This window comes from Mobula birostris, chromosome 12, assembly GCF_030028105.1.
Source record: "Mobula birostris isolate sMobBir1 chromosome 12, sMobBir1.hap1, whole genome shotgun sequence".
NCBI lineage: Eukaryota > Metazoa > Chordata > Chondrichthyes > Myliobatiformes > Myliobatidae > Mobula > Mobula birostris.
The window spans coordinates 51,335,692-51,355,071 of record NC_092381.1 but is presented as its reverse complement, the minus strand read 5'-3'; the positions used below and the strand labels follow the sequence as shown (position 1 = coordinate 51,355,071).

The window sequence follows — 19,380 nt, the reverse complement described above, 5'->3', positions numbered from 1 at the left end:
GTTTTCAATTTATTATTTTTAATCGTTTTAATTATTTTTTTGTTTTTTAATTAAATATATTTAATTAGCTTTTAAATGCCCTTCATTATCAGAGATATTTAGAAATGATGAAATTCTTTTGACAGCATTAACCATAGAAAGGCATTCTCGGGAGCTGGGCCTCGATTTGACATATGAAACCCAGTTGTCACCAGTTGCAGCTGTAGCTGTTCTGCAAAATAGTTGTCTGCCTGTGATGACTTGGTTTCAGATTGAGGTTAGTTTGCCTTCTAGGTTGGCAGAAAGTTAATGTGACTTGTCAGCATCATTTGGAGGGTAAATATGGGCACAGCGACACAGCTCGTAGACCTTCCGCCTCGTGGCTTTAGACTTCAGTCCTGATCTCTTGTTTGATTAAAGTAGAGTTTTGCACAATCTCCCTATGCCAGTGTGTTTTCCTGTAGGTGCGCTGGTTTCTTCTTGCATCCCAAAAGTGTGCTCATTGATATATTAATTGGCTGCCGTGAATTGCCTCTAGCATGGAGTTAAGTGGTAGAATCTTACAGGTGTTGGAAGTGAGGGGTTAATAAAATGGGATGAGGTGTAGATGTGAAATGGTGCCTAATGGTTCCTTTGGACTTTGTATGCAAAGGAGCCTGTTTCTGTGTTGTGTGACTTTGACTGTATGACTTTCACTCTTAAGTGAGGCATTGTCGAAATGAGTATTATCCAGCCCATTTTAATTTATCTTCAATTAGTTTACAGTATTTTCTTCCAGAATGTAATTCCTTGGTAGAAAATCACTTTAACTTGTTAGGTATTACATGATATGAATGAAATTACGTAGTATATGATAAATTATTGATCTGATAATATTTCCATTGATACTGTCAGGATCTTGAAAATTCTTAATCGGAGGTCACTCATAGTTGTTATAGTACTTATGCTGATATTCTGAGAACTGCATTCCCCTCCCAGCTGAATGAGCTGTGATAAATGGCATTATCTTTCAGTTTGGAGTTTGCCCAGTATTAGCCTTTGCATAAGTCAGACATCTTCACTAATGTTAATATTGGTTAGTAGTTCCCTTTTCGTTCAAATATTGGAGAACACGACCTATATTTGAACAAAAAAATCAGGATGTTGCTCTAGCTTATTAATTTAAAGTATCTGAAGCTTGTTATTAATATTTTTGAAGCATTTTAGGATTTCTCAGATATTTAACATTAATTGATTAGTTTAGGATTGGTCAAAGTGGGTACTTGAAAAGACAATTTGCATTTCATAACTTGGAGGATATTTTCTTATGCACTGTGACTGACTTTTCATGTTACTTTATTTTATTGCCTGTCTCAGAAACATTCAAAGCATTTAAATGAAGAAAATGTATATAAACATGGCAACTCTGGTCATGAGTTAACCTCCCAGAATTTTTTGAGAGGATTTTGTTTTAGCTGATCTATGTGATGCCATTTTCACATTAGGAACACCACATGAAGTCTTGCTGTAGAATATCTCCTAACGTTTATACAAGGGCAGTCACGGAGAAGGACGCACATTTCTGACAAGACTTTTTTCCTCCGAGAAGTTTTGTGCCAATGTAAAAGAAAACAAAATACATCATTTTCTTATTATTTTTAAATTCAACATATTTTGAAATACTTGTTTGAGAGGAGCACGGAATTGTCAACAGCAACATCTGGATTTCAGTGGATATTCCAGAAATTGTTGTGTAGTTTGTGGAATAATTTGTTCACATTAAAACAGCAATGGCAAAAATTCAGGCCATTTGATTAAGTTTGTGTTGCTTTGTTTTCTCATATAAGGAGCTTTAATTTCTGAGTTATGTGGAGTTTTAGTTTCATTTTCATTGATGTTTTTGTAGGTTGATGGAGTAGACATTCAAGGATTTACTAACCAAGAAGCAATTGATGCTTTACGAAACACTGGAAAAACTGTCAACCTTACCCTAGCCAGGAAGAAAAACATTAATGTCTACGAATCCTTTGAAAAGGGTAATTTATATAGTACTTTCAACTTGAATAAAATTTAACTGCTTATATAAAATTCCAAATATATTCACTGTTACTTTTCTAGAGAGATTGATTTGGACAAAACAATTATCTTTTACATTAAGTTACAATAACCAGATATTGTTATTGCTGGAAAAATAACCTAAAATCCCATATAATCATTGAATCATTGTCTCAAAAGAAGAAATTTGACTTTGGCTTCCCTTCAAATAATTGATTTGTTGGGTTTGGAAATTCTGCAGAAATGTGTCATGCTTTAAGATGTTACATTTGTTGAATTATTTTGGTTTTCTTATGCTTGGAATAGAAAATATTTTGGAGTTCAGGAATTCTTTTTTATTATTGTCTATAATGCTTTATTGTAAAATAGAATTGTGTAAACCCGTGGCTCTGATTTATCATTTGCTTACGAACTGCATTCACCCTTACCTAAGCAGATCCATTTATTTATGTGATGAATTAAGGAAGTATTCAAGTGTAATTGAAAGCAGAAAATGCTGGCAGTGCTCAGATGGTATCTGTGGAAAGAAAAGAATTCATTTCGATTGGTGACCTTCACAACTGGGAAAAGCTAGAAAATAAGTTTTATGATGCAGCAAAAGGATAGAGAAGAAAAATAAAATGATGGTGCCTGATGAAATGGAAGGAAGGAGAAATTCAATTTATAGAGGAAAAAGGGTTGGTAATGAGACAAGAAAAAGAACATTAGATAAGTATCAAGAAGCTGAAAGTACGAACAGCAGAACCATTATCTGAGGGATGCATGAAAGCAAACCTATCAGAAGTGGAAAGAACATAGTTGAGGAGCAGTCAACTATAATACTTCATATTTTATTGTCGCCAAACAATTGATACTAGAACGTACAATCATCACAGCGGTATTTGATTCTGTGCTTTGCATAATGGAGAAGAGTCCACACTGGCAAAAGGAAAGTATGGGAACAGGTGTTGGATAGAGAAGCTGATAATAAGAGAAAATATTGGAATTCTAAAAAAAGGAATGGGGTAAGAAGAGGAGTAAAGTTAGTTGTGAAATGTAGTGAGTTCACTGGAAGATAGTTACTGGACGGTTTACAGAAATGAAGATAGAGAAACTGAGAAAGGAAGTGGAAAAGTTTGACATGGGATGAAGAAATGAAGCTTAAAATTGGCAGTAATGTTGATAATCTGTTCCTGCTTGGTGCAAGAGCAGGAAGTATGCCAAGGAAAAGTAGGAGCAGATCGGATCATGAGTGAAGCATAACTGCTCACCACCATAGCTTACATTGCTTAATCTTTTACTTGCAAGGTGTGAATGTAGTGAAAAGAGTAATTGTGCAATGTAGGAACAAGTTCAGTCGGGTGGAGGATGATAATGTTTGCAGTAAACTTGGACTAGTTTGACCTCATTTCAAGAAAAGAACTGTGAGCCCTCGGACCGTTCTGTTTGAGAAAAGAGGTTTCTGAGGGATTGGACACTTTTGTTTTAAATTAGAATGTTTGACTGGAAAATTTGTACCACTTAAATTGATGAATTTGAAATGTTGCTGATTAAATGTGAAACAAAATGTATGTAAAAAAGGAAGTGGCAATATAGAAAAAAATCCATGGGGCAAGAACAGAAACAAGCTGAAATAATTGCATTTACCATTTAAACTTTTCCAAATTTTTTCAGTGGGTGTTTACCACTTTTGTTTACAATGGCGTAACTTGTGGTTCGGTCTATAATCCCTTCATTGAAGTTTATTGTATATTTAGTCCATTGTGCCCATATGGGCGGAGAATCGATTCTAGGTTAATTCTACATTGCAGATTTTGGTCTGGACCCACCATATCTGTTGCTTATTAGATTGGATTATGGGGTTGCAGTGGTGCAGGGGGTGAGTGGAAGCTAAAGATGAGAAGTGCTGTACCATGAGTGATGTGGGAACAGAGGTACATCAGCACTTGTACCTGTATCTTACATTGAGCACACTTTTAATTTTGAGATTGCATGCTATATTTACACCATGATTAGTTTAAACACCACTTTCATAAAATATAAAATTAGAGGTTCAGACCTTAACAAATAGAAATGGAGCAGATGTATTACAAATCAGTAATTAATAAATTGACTTCATCTCATAAAAATTACAGCATTGTAATGGATTCCTCAAGATAATTGTGGGTACCATCTGAATTGCCCTGGAATTCAAATATGGCATCAAACAGTATTATAGATAAAAATGATATTTCATGGAAACATGGAAATAAAAGGAAACACATCTGTTTCATTATGTATTATCATTGCTTAGCTCTTGAATTAGCACATCTCTTTCCTTTAAAGAGAGAAATAATTTTTAAAATCATACAGCTTTTGTTTGCACCGTTAAGGCATCTTGAACCAAATAATATGCAGCAGAAAATGTTGCTCAGCAGAGATGTGATAAGGAATGCGAACGCATATCAATATAAGATTATTCCAAGATAGTCCAATATGAAGAGATTCTTAATTTGGAAGATAAAAGTAAATATAATATTGTTTTTTTTTGACAACAGAATTAACACACATGACAAATGCACCCATCACTGAAAACAGCTTTTACTCTGCAGTTGAAGAGGAAGAAAATGCATATGTAAAGAAACAGGACTTCAAAATTGATGGTATGTGCAGTTTATCCAGATATATAAGTACAGGTATCACAGTGCAATATTAAGGAATACTGAAGGATGTACATGTACTTTTCCACAATTTATTATCACAATTGACACTATTGATAGTACCAGCACACTGTCAGGATATGTCAAGAGTGCAAACAAAGCACTTGAATTAACTTCCAATGGAATACAAGTCAGAAGTAAACAAAAGAAGCTAACTTTATCAGATTCAGATTTATTTATCACATGTATATTGAAACATACAGTAAAATACATTGCTTGTGTTAACAATGAACGCATTAAAAGTACCACACATCAAAGTTGCTGGTGAACGCAGCAGGCCAGGCAGCATCTCTAGGAAGAGGTGCAGTCGACGTTTCAGGCCGAGACCCTTCGTCAGGACTAACTGAAGGAATAGAAGGACTAACTCTTCCTTCAGTTAGTCCTGACGAAGGGTCTCGGCCTGAAACGTCGACTGCACCTCTTCCTAGAGATGCTGCCTGGCCTGCTGCGTTCACCAGCAACTTTGATGTGTGTTGCTTGAATTTCCAGCATCTGCAGAATTCCTGTTGTTTGCATTAAAAGTATACTGGGAGCAACTTGAAAATATCATGGCATAATCCAGAGCCAACATAGCATGTCTACAATGTTTAGCAGAACAATACAAGCAACAGCAACAATAACAACAAAATAAAGCAGTAACAACAAAAGAAGCCCTTTTCCTACCCACCCATACGCACAGACAGGCCTCCATCCCCAGGACAGGCCATCATCGGATTTCCAGTCCTTGTCCCTGGACTCTCAGACAGTCAGACACTGGGCCTCCAAACTCCAGCAAAGAGCCCAGACTCTCAGATACTGAGCTTCTGACTACCCCTGGACTTGCCAATCATGGGACTTTGACCTTCGGGTCTCTGACTACTCCAGAGCTCTCCAATTACAGAGCTTTGACCTTTGGGCCTTGACCCCAGGATTTGCCTATCGTGGGATTTTGACCTGCAGGCCTTAATTTCCAGTCTCGCTTGGATTTCAGACCCTGGGACTCACTGATATGGGAGGCACTGACCCTTGTGCCACCTGCCCGCGTGGACCTCTGACCCGAGATTTGTCGACCTGAGGATCACTGGTCTCAGTCCCTGCCAACCTGATGTCTGGGTTTGCTGGCCTTCGACTGTGGAGCACTCCACATGGACTCCAAACATCAGCTCCTGCTGCTGACTCTTCATTTACTACCCCTGATATCTAACTCTCTCTCATCTCTTACTTAAAACTTAACCTGACCCCTAACTCCTTAAAACCATCGCTACAGACCTAATTTAATTAGTCATGCAGACAACATTCCCTCTTTTTTTTCTATAGCAAAGCGGTCCAGCCATTGCTCTGAATAGGACATTTTTACATGGCCTGAAAGCTTTATATTAACATCATATAAAAGAAAATTCCAACTGCACAAGAACAAAGGCAATGTGCACGGGAGCATTTTACTGCATGTACACGTGTACAGCTTTGTGGGAATAGTGCATACAGATTATACATAAACTTCACGCAGGTGGTTTTGTTATTAGAAATAGATACAGAAGCACTAGAAAACTCTGAAACATTAAGAAACGTAATAGTGCTATCAATCTCATGGGAATTTCTGCCTCATGACTACTCATAATGAAGAAAAAGCATTTACGGTAGCATTGAGAACCTTCAATTCCTTCACCGAGCATTTGCAGAAATCCAGCCTGGACAACAGAAAGAGCTCAAACTTCAAAGATCAGTTTATTATCAAAGTACCTATATGTAACTATATACAACCCTGAGATTAATTTTCTTGAGGGCATACACAATAACTAGTAGTAATACTATAGAATCATTGAAAGGCCACACCCAGTAGGACGGGCAAACAACCAATGTTCAAAAGACAAGAAAGTTGTGCAAATACTAAAAGGAAGAAAATAAACAAGCAAGCAAGTAATATTGAGAACATGATATGAAGATGCCTTGAGTGAGTCTGTAGGTGATGAGAACAGTTCAGTGATGGGATGAGTGATGTTATCCTCCTCTGGTTCAAGATCCTGATGGTTGATGGATAATAGCTGCTCCTGAACTGGTGGTGTGGGTCCTGAGGCTCATTTACATTATTCCTGATGGAAACACTGAGAAGAGAGTATGGCCTGGATAGTGGACTACTCAGTAGCTATGTCCTGGCTCAGTTTGGCAAAATCTGCAGATCTCATATTGGCATTATCAACCAGCTCAGAACCTACAGAACTAGGTTGTTAGCAAGTCACCTAGGGGGAGGAAAAAATAATTGTACTTGTAAGCAGGAATTTTATAAAATGGACCCAAAAATGAAATATGCATATAGAGTAATCACTCGTCTATAATTACTCGGATGTGGAGGGTTGAGACAGAGAGTTTTGAAAAGCCTAAATTGGAAATTTATTTGGTGAAATTGATACACTTTCAAGAAATTATATATTTATTGTCAACCCTGGCTGACTTATTATCAGTAATTACTGAGTGAGGAATTAGAGTTTCAGCCAGACCTGACTGGATAGTGTTGCTGTACTCTTTGAAGGCATCAGTTGACAACTTTCATGACGGTTTTATGTGCAAGACCCCAAAACAAAAACTGATTTTTTTTTGTTAATATTACATTTTCCATTGTAATATTTTCATTGTCAAATTCCAAAATTTGAAAATCATAGTTGGTAACATATCAGGGGTTTTTGATGGTTCACGTCGTGATTTGTCCATACTTTTTTCGTTAATCACAGGAATAGCCAAACTGATAATCTTAGGATTTTCAAAAAATTACAGAGACTTGCACTTGAGGAACAAACACATATTTATATTTAAAATTTTATGAATCCTCATTTTGATTCTTGATTGGGATATCAATCTTTTTTTTCAGTTATGTTTGCTGTAAGTTTACAAAGCAGAAGATTGTCTTCACAGATGACTTGGTGATATAGTGTTACTATCTAGTAAATGTAGTTTATTTACATTTTTGGAACGGTTTTGATAAACTTCTGAAACTTTAAAAAGCAGCTAAATGCATACACAGATTGTACATCAGATTGTTATGGCAATAGAAGTTTTAAGATGGATCATTGGAGTTTGGACTGTTGCATTTTTGCTGGATCGTTTGACAGACATCTGTTATTAAAGTACGTTTTTAATAGATAAGAGCATTTAAATTACTACTATAAAACTTCCCAGTGTCCCAAAATATCTCATGACAAGACTGAAGTATAGGAGATCAATTTTTGTTAAATTTTACCCATCATTATTAAGCTCTTCTGTTTAAATATATCTATACAGAGATGAGCTAAAAACTGGTGGATGGTAGTTAATAAAGATAAGTAAAAATTAAACAAATATCACAGGACTTGGGCTGACCTTTCACTGAAAGTAGCAAACAAAGTTGGTGTTAAGCCTTCTGTAGAGGCAAATAAAATTCTAGTGTATTTTTCAAAAGAACTTGACTTCAAATTATCTCTTAAAGATTAAATCTACAATATTAATACATAAACTATACAATTTCATATGGTCATATAGTATTTTAGAGGCTGTAGAGATGAACATTACAGTGCAGCTACAGCACCATCACATGGTCGCAGCTTGCAACGACAGGTTCACTGGGATGTATTAACATGGGGATTTTAAATTATGGTAATTTTCAGAGGTATTTTAGACCATAAGACATAGGAACAGAATTAGGTCATTTGGGCCATGGAGTCTGCTCTGCCATTAAATCATGTCTGATCTTTTTTTCCTCCCATCCTCAGCCCCACTTCTTGGGCTTCTCCCTGTAACCTTTGATGCCATGTCCAATCAAGAACCTGTCAAGCTCTGTCTTAAATACATACAACGATCTGACCTCCACAGCTACCTGCGGCAATGCACTCCAGAAATTCACCGCTGTCAGGCTGAAAAGAATTCTCAGCATCTCAGTTTTAAATGGATGCCACTCTATCCTGAGGCTGTGCCCTCTTGTCCTAGACTCCCCTACCATGGGAAACATCCTTTCCACATCTACTCTGTTTAGGCCTTTCCACATTTAAAAGTTTCAATGACATCCACCCTCGTCATCCTTCTAAACTCCAGTGAGTACAGACCCAGAGCCACCAATGTTCCTAGTATGATAACCCTTTCATTCCCAGAATCATCCTTGTGAACCTCCTCTGAACCATTTCCAATGTCAGTTTTTGAAATATGGAGTGACATTTGCAAATTTCCAGTCCTCTGGCACCATGCCAGAGTCCAGTGATTTTTGAAAGATATTTACTAATGCCTCCATAGACTCTACTGCTACCTCTTTCAGAACCCTCGGGTGCAGTTCATCTGGTCCGGGTGACTTAAGTACCCTTCTGTCTTTTAGCTTTTTAAGCACCTTCTCCCTTGAATAGTATCTGTACTCACTTCTCTCCCTTCATACCCTTCAACATCTGGCACACTACTCGTGTCTTCCACAGTGAAGATTGATACAAAATACTCATTTAATTCATCTGCCATCTCCTTGTCCCCTGCTATTATTTCCCTAGCCTCATTTTCTAGTGGCCCTATATCCACTTTCATCTCTCTTTTATATTTATATACTTGAAAAAGCTTTTGCAATCCACTTTGATATTGTTTGCTAGCTTGCGTTTATATTTCACCTTCTCCCTCCTAATGATTCTTTTAGTTATTCTCTGTAGGATTTTATAAGCTTCCCAATCTTCTGCCTTCGTGCTAACTTTTACTTTGTTGTATGCCCCCTTTTACTTTTATGTTAGCTTTGGCTTCCCTTGTCAACCACAGTCGTACTCTCTTGCCATTTGAATATTTCTTCTTTTTTCGAATACATCTATCCTGCTTCCTCATTTTCCTCAGAAACGCACACCATTGCTGCTCTGCTGTCATCCCAGCCAGCATCTCCTTTCAATTTACTTTCACCAACTCCTCTCTCATACCACTGTAATTTCATTTACTCCACTGAAATACTGTTGCATTAGACTTTACTTTCTCCTTATCAAATTTCAAGTTGAACTCAATCATATTGTGATCACTGCCTCCTAAGGGTTCTTTTACCTTAAGTTCCCTAATCACCTCTGGTTCATTACATAAAACCCAATCCAGTATAGCTAATCCCCTAGTAGAAACTGCTCTAAAAAGCCATCTTGTAGGCATTCCATAAACTGACTCTTTTGAGAACAATTACCAACCTGATTTTCCCAATCTACCTGAAAATTGAAATCTCCCATGACCGTCATATCACTGCCCTTTTGACATGCCTTTTCTATTTCCTTTTTTCTATTTTAATGTTATATGTTGCTAATCAATGTCTCCATCCTTTTGTCCCTCTCTGATATTGTCTTCAGGCAAATGAATGGCTTTCATTTGAATTTGTAGTTTTTGTATTGTTTCATGTAACACCATGGTCATGAAAAAAGTTCTCGTTTTTACTGTGTACTGTACCAGCAATTATGGTCGAAATGACAATAAAAAGTGACTTGACTTGATTTGAAGTCAACATCTTATCAGAGAAGATATCAACAAGCCCCCTATTTTCATTTATGCTGTAGTACCCTTTTCTCTTGCAAGCCTTAGCTTAGACTTAACCTTACTGGTGAATACACTGATTTAATGACAGTCTAACTGACTGTAATATTACATAAGTAAAATATAAACATATGTTTATAATTAAAATAAAAGTATTTGAATTAATAATGTAAAAGGAGGTAATGCACAGGAGGCGTACAGTGGTGAGACAGATCAGCTAGTTGAGTGGTGTCGCAGCAACAACCTTGTACTCGATGTCAGTAAGACCAAGGGCTTGATTATGGACTTCAGGAAGGGTAAGTTGAGGAAACATAAACAAGTCCTCGTCGAGGGATCAGAAGAAGGAAAAGTGAGCAGTTTCAAGTTCCTGGGTGTCAGCATCTCTGAGGATCTATCCTCACCCAAACTTATTCATGCAATTACAAAAAAGGCTATGTTTCATTAGAAGTTTGAGGAGAATTGGTATGTCACCAAAGATATTCGCAGGTTTCTACAGCTGTACCGTAGAGAGCATTCTAACTGGCTGCATCACTGTCTGGTATGCACAGGATTGGAAAAAGCTGCAGAAATTGTAAACTCCACCAGCTCCATAATGAGCACTAGCCTCCCCAGCATTGAGGATACCTTCAAAAGGCGATGCCTTAAAAAGGCAGCATCCATCATTAAGGACCCCCAACACCCAGGGGTACTATCAGGGAGGAGGTATAGGAGCCCGAGGATCCATACTCTGTTTCAGGAGCAGCTTCTTCCCCTCTGCCATCAGCTTTCTGAATGGAAAATGAACCCATGAGCACTTCTTCAGTATTTTTACCATCTCTTTTGCACTACTTATTTAATTTATCGTTTTGTGTATATTTATTGCAATTTGTAGTTTATTATTATTATGTATTGCACTGTTCTGCTATCACAAAACAACAAAGTTCATGACATATGCCAGTCATAGTAAACCTGATTCTGATTTTGATTCTGAAACCTTGAACACATTTCGTCATATAAATAAGGTGATTAATCTTTACTAAATTCCATAGATAATCCTTCTTCTAAATTGTTCAGTAAATAAACTTTTCCTGGACTTTTATCTTATTTTAAGTTATGTTCCCACATTTGTAAATTCTTGTTTTTGACTCTTGTACAAGTGGAAACTGTCTCTCTGTGGTCCAATTTATTATAGAACATAGAAATTTACAGCGCATTAGAGGCCCTTCGGCCCGCAATGTTATGCCAACTATGTAACCTACCCTACAGACTGCCTAGAATTTCCCTAGTGCATAGCCCTCTATTTTCCTAAGCTCCATGTACCTATCTAAGAGGCTTTTAAAAGACCCTATTGTATCCGCTTCCACCACCGCCGCTGGCAGTGCATTCCACACACCCACCACTCTGTGTGGGAAAACTTCGCACTGACATCCCTTTGGTACCTATTTCCAAGCACCTTAAAACTATGCCCCCTCATGTTAGCCATTTCATCCCTGGGAAAAAGCCTCTGGCTATCCACACGATCAATGCCCCTAATCATCTTATACACCTCTATCAGGTCACCTCTCATCCTCCATCACTTCAAGGAGAAAAGGCCAAGTATACTCAACCTATTCTCATAAGGTATGCCCTCCAATCCAGCCAGCATCCTTGTAAATCTCCTCTGCACTCTCTCTATAGTATCCACATCCTTCCTGTAGTAAGGTGACCAGAACTGAACACAATACTCCAAATGGGGTCTAACTAAGGTCTTGTATAGCTGTAACATTACCTCACGGCTCTGGAACTCAATATCACGGTTGATGAATGCCAGCACACCATATACCTTCTTAACAACATTGTCAACCTGTGCAGCAGCTTTGAGTGTCCTATGGACATGGACCCCAAGATCTCTCAGATCCTCCACACTGCCAACAGTCTTACCATTTATATTATATTCTGTCTTCAAATTGGACCTACCAAAATGAATCACTTCACACTTACCTGGGTTGAAGTCCATCTGCCACTTCTCAGCCCAATTCTGCATCCTATCGATGTCCCGGTGTACCTCTGACAACCCTCCAGACCATGCACAACATTCCCAACCTTCGTGTCATCAGTAAATCTACTAACCCACCCTTCTACTTCTTCATCCAGGTCATTTATAAAAATCACGAAGAACAGGGTCCTAGAACGGATCCTTGAGGCACACCACTGGTCACTGACCTCCAAGCAGAATATGACCCGTCTACAACCACTCTTTGTACTCTGTGGGCAAGCCAATTCTGGATTCACTTCTTGGATCCCATGCCTCCTTACTCTCTGAAGGAGCCTTGCATGGGAAACTTTATCAAATGCCTTCCTGAAATACATATACACTACACACATAAAAGTTGCTGCGTTCACCAGCAACTTTTATGTGTGTTGCTTGAATTTCCAGCATCTGCAGAATTTCCTGTTGTTTGCGTACATATACACTACATCCACTGCTCAACCGTCATTAATGTGTTTTGTTACATGCTCAAAGAACTTAATCAGGCTCATATGGCACGACCGCCCTTGACAAAGCCATGCTGACTATCCCTCATCAGGTTATGTCTCTCCAAATGCTCATAAGTCCTGCCTGTCAGAATCTTCTGTATCAACTTGCCCACCACTGACGTCACTGATCTATAATTTCCTGAGTTATCTCTACTCCCTTTCTTGAACAAGGGAACAGCATTTGCAACCCTCCAATCCTCCAGTACTTCTGCCATCCCTATTGATGATGCAAAGATCATAGCAAGAGGCTCAGCAATCTCCTCCCTCAGTAGCCTGGTGTATATCTCATCCGGTCCTGGTCCTAACTTAATGCTTTTCAAAAGCTCCAGCACATCCTCTTTCTTAATGTTTAAATGCTCAAGCATTTCAGTCTGCTGTAAGTCATCCCCACAGTTGCCAAGGCCCTTTTCACTGGTGAATGCTGAAGCAAAGTATTCATTAAGAATAAAATGAGGGCACGTGACTAAAAGTTTGGTTAAAGTGGGTACATTTCAACGAGCATTTTAAAAGGAAACAATGAAATCAGAGAAGCAAATTTAAGAAGAGCTTTGATTTCAGAGAGTTGCAGCTAATAGCGGAACAGTTAAATGAAGATAGCAAAATGGCCAGAATTGGCAAGAATTACCTTGGACAACTGGAAAAGATTACTCTTGTTTTTCATCTTAAAAGCAAAGATGAAAATAATAATTGTAAGATATTGCTCAATCAGATGCAAATGTGGCTTTTAAACATAGGGATCAGAGTTTCTGCAAAGGGCAGAAAATGGGTGGCAGCAGGAAGCTGACTGCAAAAGTGAACTATCAGTAGTATGAAAGGCGTGGATAAGGCTTTCAGTCATCAAGTTGCTAGAAGTGTTCGAGATAGTTGATGTAACAGGGCTTCGGACCAAATAACATTTCTTTAGCTACTGTTTTGAAATTTCAGTGGAAAGTTATCTATGCTGAACATTATTAGAGGGAAAATGAGTCAGATTACTCACTTCCTAAATTTCTACGGAATCGTGAAACATTCTGTTCTATCTTCAATATTTTATTCACTGTAAATATCTTTATGGAAACAAATTTGCTTGCATTTACTTTCTGTACAGTGATTCTCTTAAGCCCATTACAACAATAAACCCTGTATGCTAGAATTAATAAAACATTAGCTCTGTGCGCTTGATTCTGGATCAATAGATTATCAATAGTCCATTGATCAATATTGGTAGCCTGTTTAAAATACAATGAGTATACATAATTTTGTGGAGACCCAGAATGCACAGTGCTAAAGGTAGGCATAACTAGATGAAGATAAGTGAAGCATAGTTTAAAGTTCAAAGTAAAATTTATTATCAGAGTACATGTGTGTCACCACGTACAACTCTGAGAATCTTTCTCTGTGGGCATACTCAGCAAATCTGTAGAACAGTAACCAGGTTGTAAACATCAGTAACTGTAAATAAACTCTGCAAATGCAGATATAAATAAATAGCAATAAATAACGGGCATGAAATATAACACAAAATAACAATATAACATCCAACAATATAACAAGGTCTTTAAATGAGTGTAGTTCTCCCCTTTTGTTCAAGAGCCTGATGGATGAGGGGTAGTAACTGTTCTTGAACCTGGTGGTGTGAGTCCTGAGGCACCTGTACCTTCTACCTGATGGGAGCAGTGAGAAAAGAACATGACCTGGGTGGTGAGGATCTTTGATGATAAATGCTGCTTTTCTACAACAATGTTTTATGTGGATGCGCTCAATGGTTTGAAGGGTTTTACCTGTGATGTACTGGGCCAAATCTACTACCTTTTGTAGGAGTTTCCGCTCAAAGGCATTAGTGTCCCATACCAGGCTGTAATACAGCCAGTCAGCACACTTTTCACTACACATCTATAGACGTTTGCCGAGGTTTTCGATGCTGAATCTCCACAGACTCCTGAGGAAGTAGAGGTGCTGTCATGCTTTCTCTGCAATAATATTTATATGATGGGTCCAGAACAGATCCTCTGAGATAGTGACACCCAAGAATTTACAGTTACTGACCCTCTCCACCTCTAATCCTGCAATGATTACTGGCTCATGGACCTCTGGTTTCCCTCTCCTGGTCCTCAATCATTTCCTTGGTCTTATTGGTATTGAGTGAGAGGTTTTTGTTATTATACCACTTACAAAGTTTTCAATCTCAATTTCAATAGTGTTTCCAGCATGGCATTGATAGCCATTACTTTTATTCTGCCTAGATGAATTTGTGTACTGTTAACTAATTTAGTAATTTTGTTTGAATCCTCTAAGCTAAATTTAATGGAACATTTCAAAATTTTAGGTACAGGACCTGCTGCAACACATGAAGAATTAAAGAGCAAATGGGAAAATCGTTTGGGGGCAGAATATGAAGTGATGGTATGATTTTCTAATTCCAGTTTTGCTGATAAAAACTGAGGATAAAAAAAAAATCAAGGAATGGTATTCATCAATCCATACTTAAATTTTATTTGCATGGAGAGAGTAAAATGTAGTTTTCATCTCCAAATTAAAAGAAATTACTGAAGTAAATAATGTTCTTTTTTTTTGCATTGAGTACTCCTGACAGTGCAAATAGCTTCCTTAGAAATTTAATAGGATTAATGAAATGTATTTCTGAACTATTTAGCATGGTTATGTAATTATAATAATGCAGTTTGTCACATTTTACAGATGCATTGAAATTTATGATGGACTTGATACATATTTATCTGTTATGTTTATTTGTGGATGAAATGGTGATGTTTAAATGTAATTTGTAAGTGGGAAATAATTGTAGGTGAAAAGATTTCATATGCAGCTACTTCTATTGCATTTGTTAATATTTGTAGGGTAGCTTTCTAAATTACCCAATCGAAAAGTACATTTTATGCTTGTCAGGTAGCCCATCAGTGTCAGCAGATTTTCTTGATCTAGTTGTGATATGTTTTTTTGAACTTCTACTTCATTTGTTGCTTTAAACATATTCTTTCTGAATGCTTTGCATCATGCAACAACCAAATTAATTGCTTTGATGATATCTCTGAGATATCTATGCTCACCCTTTGCTTCCTGTGGTGATTTGAGTTTTCTTTGCCCTCAATTCATCATCCTTCTCTCTTGCTGCAGTATATTTTGCCAAGTGGACTCTGGTACCAATGTTCATTGTCATTCATTTGCTTCTGCCATCTCTTAATCTGCCTTCTGAAGATTAAAAAACATTAATCAGAAGAAGATAGAAACATAGAAAATAGCAAAATAGAAAATAGGTGCAGGAGTAGGCCATTCGGCCCTTCGAGCCTGCACCGCCATTCAGTATGATCATGGCTGATTATCCAACTCAGAACCCTGTACCTGCCTTCTCTCCATACTCCCTGATCCCTTTAGCCACAAGGGCCATATCTAACTCCCTCTTAAGTATAGCCAATGAACTGGCCTTAACTGTTTCCTGTGGCAGAGAATTCCACAGATTCACCACTCTCTGTGTGAAGAAGTTTTTCCTAATCTCGGTCCTAAAAGGCTTCCCCTTTATCCTCAAACTGTGACCCCTCGTTCTGGATATTAGAATATTATAAGATATTAGAAACAAAGTGTTTTTCAAGAAGATGTCAAGATTTTTATTTTCTTGTTGAGGAACAGAGATCATACTAAATACTTTGACGTGGAGAGATAGTGTCATAGGATAGGAACTCACTCAACAAATCAAATAATTGCAACATTGTGGAGTACCTTCCTTCTCTCCAAACAGAGCCCAACAATATATTTCATAACAGTTGAGAAAGTTTTCTCCATTTTATAAATAAAGATTCTTAATTTTCTATGTTTCTATATTGCCTCTGTTAATTTATGATCAGGATGTTAAACTGTATCATTAGAAACCATCAGATAGATGAGTGAAACGTGTTACATTCACTTCAATTCTCTTATTCCTTATTTGTAATCAGGTGCTTAATGTGGATTCTCGGATCTGTGATGATGAAGATATGCTGAAATATTTGAAGGTAACACAATACAGTGATTATAATGAGTGGGACTTCATTTGTTTCTAGGTTGGGGCTGGCAGCAGAATGTTAATTATTCTAGTGTGTTAGTTTGGCATAGCAGTGAAGGTTTTAGCTCTGTGTCACCACTTCTGTTACTTATTTTTAAAATTTTCTTAAGTGCCTGCAATGCTTCCACTGTTACCAGTGTTATTGTTTGTGAAGGGGTCATTGAGATGTTATTCCTTTTTTTCCTTGGCAATTTTTACTGAAATTATGAAATAGGATGAGTAAAATCTGGTTTAGAATGTTTTCTTTGCTGTTTGTAATTCAGAACATATGAACAGAATTGGGCCAATCAGTTCTTTATGCCTGTTTAACTATATAGTTGAACCAAGGTTGGTCTGTGTCTCAACTTATCTATTCCCTTGGTCAACACAAACCTGAGGATCATAGAAAGAGGGGAGAGATGTGGAGCAGGTAGAAAGTGCAATGTCTACTTTTCCATTTTTAATCCAAGCAAACACTTCATGATTTTACTCCTAAATAATCTCTTCCTAATTTTAAGACAATACTTATTTGTTCTCCATCTCCAACCAAAGAAATTGAATCCTATTGTCATTTTTATGCCAAAGTAGGGTGTTTGATCAATCGCTGTCTCTCTGAGTTTTTCTGTGCTTCAAATATTATTTTTGTAATTTTTACTTAAATGCCGCAGTAACCTCTGCTTCAGGTTTCAGTGGTGAAGAACTCTGAACTCCAAAATAAATTTTAATTTAAATCTCAACAAACTGTTCACTTTACAGCTCATGGTACAACAATCTTGCCAGTGAGAAGGATCCATTCTGGTAAAAGGTTTCATTAGTTGGGTAGCCAGTTTAAGCCTGCCCACTAAAAGCGGATGAACAATCTGACATCAGCAGAATCAAATCCTTAGAATCAGCCAGATGTGTTTCTGAACGTTTCAATAACACTCAAGCAAAAAATGAAACAAAGATAATGTTAAAACTTAAAAATTTTAAACTGATAAAAATATTTAAAAACATTCACTATAACAGAAAAAAAACAAGAATGCTGAAAAAATTGTTGTTTACAAGAAGTATAGTTTCTTGCCTAATCCCTTGCAGTCATTCCCTGCCATTCAAATCATTATAGAAATCTTCACCTCTTCTGACCTTGCACAAGGACTTTGAGGGAAGTCTCATTGTTAGTCATGGGACGATCACTATAATTACATGATCCCTCTTCAAATTCCCAGCTTGGAGCGGAACTTAACGCCAAGCTGCAAGCTACTAAAAGCACCTTCAGGATTTCCATGTTCACTTCATATGCAGTACTAAAAATTGTGTGGATTCATTTTAGTGAATGCTGACAGTTTTATCTTCAGTTTCCCACAGATAAATGTTATGATGATTAAACATAGCAGATCATGATGGCAAATCCAGATCGGGGTACATGTTTAACTATCCAATAATGATCTCTGTTCTCGTGTCTTTTGGAGTTATAGCAGGTGCTTCGAAACACTGTTGAGGTGAACACCAATGTGTTTTTCCACAAAATTCTCCAAATGCACTAGTAGGTATGTGAATAAGCATCATCCTCCCTGGTGATGTTATTGGGTTTGCCAATGGTGAAGTTCTAAACTCAAACGAAGATCTTAAGTCCTATCCAAGTTATGGGTACCTTCACTAAAGGGAGGTTGTACTGTAACTGTAACTGTCCAATCTTCAAAGATTAGTTCACTTCCCTGTTTATCCTCCACGGTGAGTTTAATTGCCAATACCCATTATTTGAGTGGTGGGTTCCCCCCCCCCTTATGAAAGAGGCGATAGTTCCAGCTAACAAAGTAATTTAAACACAGTTCAGTTATTTTCAGATTCAAATAACATTCTTAAAGCACATTTAAAACTCACAGAAAATTTCTATTTTAAAAAACATTTCCAAATTCTAAAACATAACAGGAATCCAAAAACACAGCTGCATTTTCTATAAGCCATACCCACAAGCTGCGGATGAACCAGTCGTCAGTCACAGAAGCTGAAGGCAGAGGAATGTATCTAGTTCACCCAGTATTTCTGTCATTCTTCTTGGCATTTCTGGGCCATTCCTAGAAAACCTGAACTGCTCTCTACAAATACACTGTTTCTCTGCCACTTGGGCAACTTCGCACACGTATGATATTTTCCTGGATACATTTCAACGCAAATGGTCTAAAAGCTTCTAGAGGCAGAGATCACAGGCACCCACAATTAATGCTGCGAAGCTGCCTCCCTGAAGTGTACAAACCTTCCAACTACCAAAGGATCAACTATTTGATGTGATAAATATCAAGCTTCCTTGAACAACTTAGCCAGTGTTGTCTAGATTGATACAAGCTCAATTAAATAATTCATTGTCTTATACTGCTCCTCATGAGCAATAAGCGCAGGTGCTGTGGGCCAGCTTCCCATTCCCTATAGATAGTGCTTGTTTGCAAAGCTATCTTTATAACATCAAAAGGTTGGGGGGGGGGGGTAGATTTAAAAAAAAAGAAAAAGGAAAAGATATAACATCAAAATGATTATACTGCTTGGCATTTACACGAAGAACTGAAGATTTGCTCCTGTTTATGATAAGAAGCTAAACAAAGAATATTGGTTGGAAATTTAACTTACTCAAAAACAATGATGTTTAGAAGCTCATAGCTGTTGTATTTATAAAGCAGAGCTTGACAAAAAAAGAGCACAAGGCTTCCTGGCCCAGGACAATGAATATTTGTC

At 37.5% G+C, this 19,380-nt stretch overlaps 1 protein-coding gene across 5 annotated transcripts in view; it reads left to right on the top strand.

Moving 5' to 3' along the window:
- patj (PATJ crumbs cell polarity complex component) overlaps positions 1-19,380 on the top strand; it is a 317,427-nt gene that overhangs the window by 40,774 nt on the left and 257,273 nt on the right. For all 5 annotated transcript variants that reach the window (XM_072273781.1, XM_072273782.1, XM_072273784.1 and 2 more), the window contains exons 11-14: positions 1,865-1,994; positions 4,530-4,634; positions 14,965-15,041; positions 16,586-16,642. In XM_072273781.1, the coding sequence (XP_072129882.1) occupies positions 1,865-1,994; positions 4,530-4,634; positions 14,965-15,041; positions 16,586-16,642 (369 nt within the window). The remainder of the gene's footprint in view (positions 1-1,864; positions 1,995-4,529; positions 4,635-14,964; positions 15,042-16,585; positions 16,643-19,380) is intronic.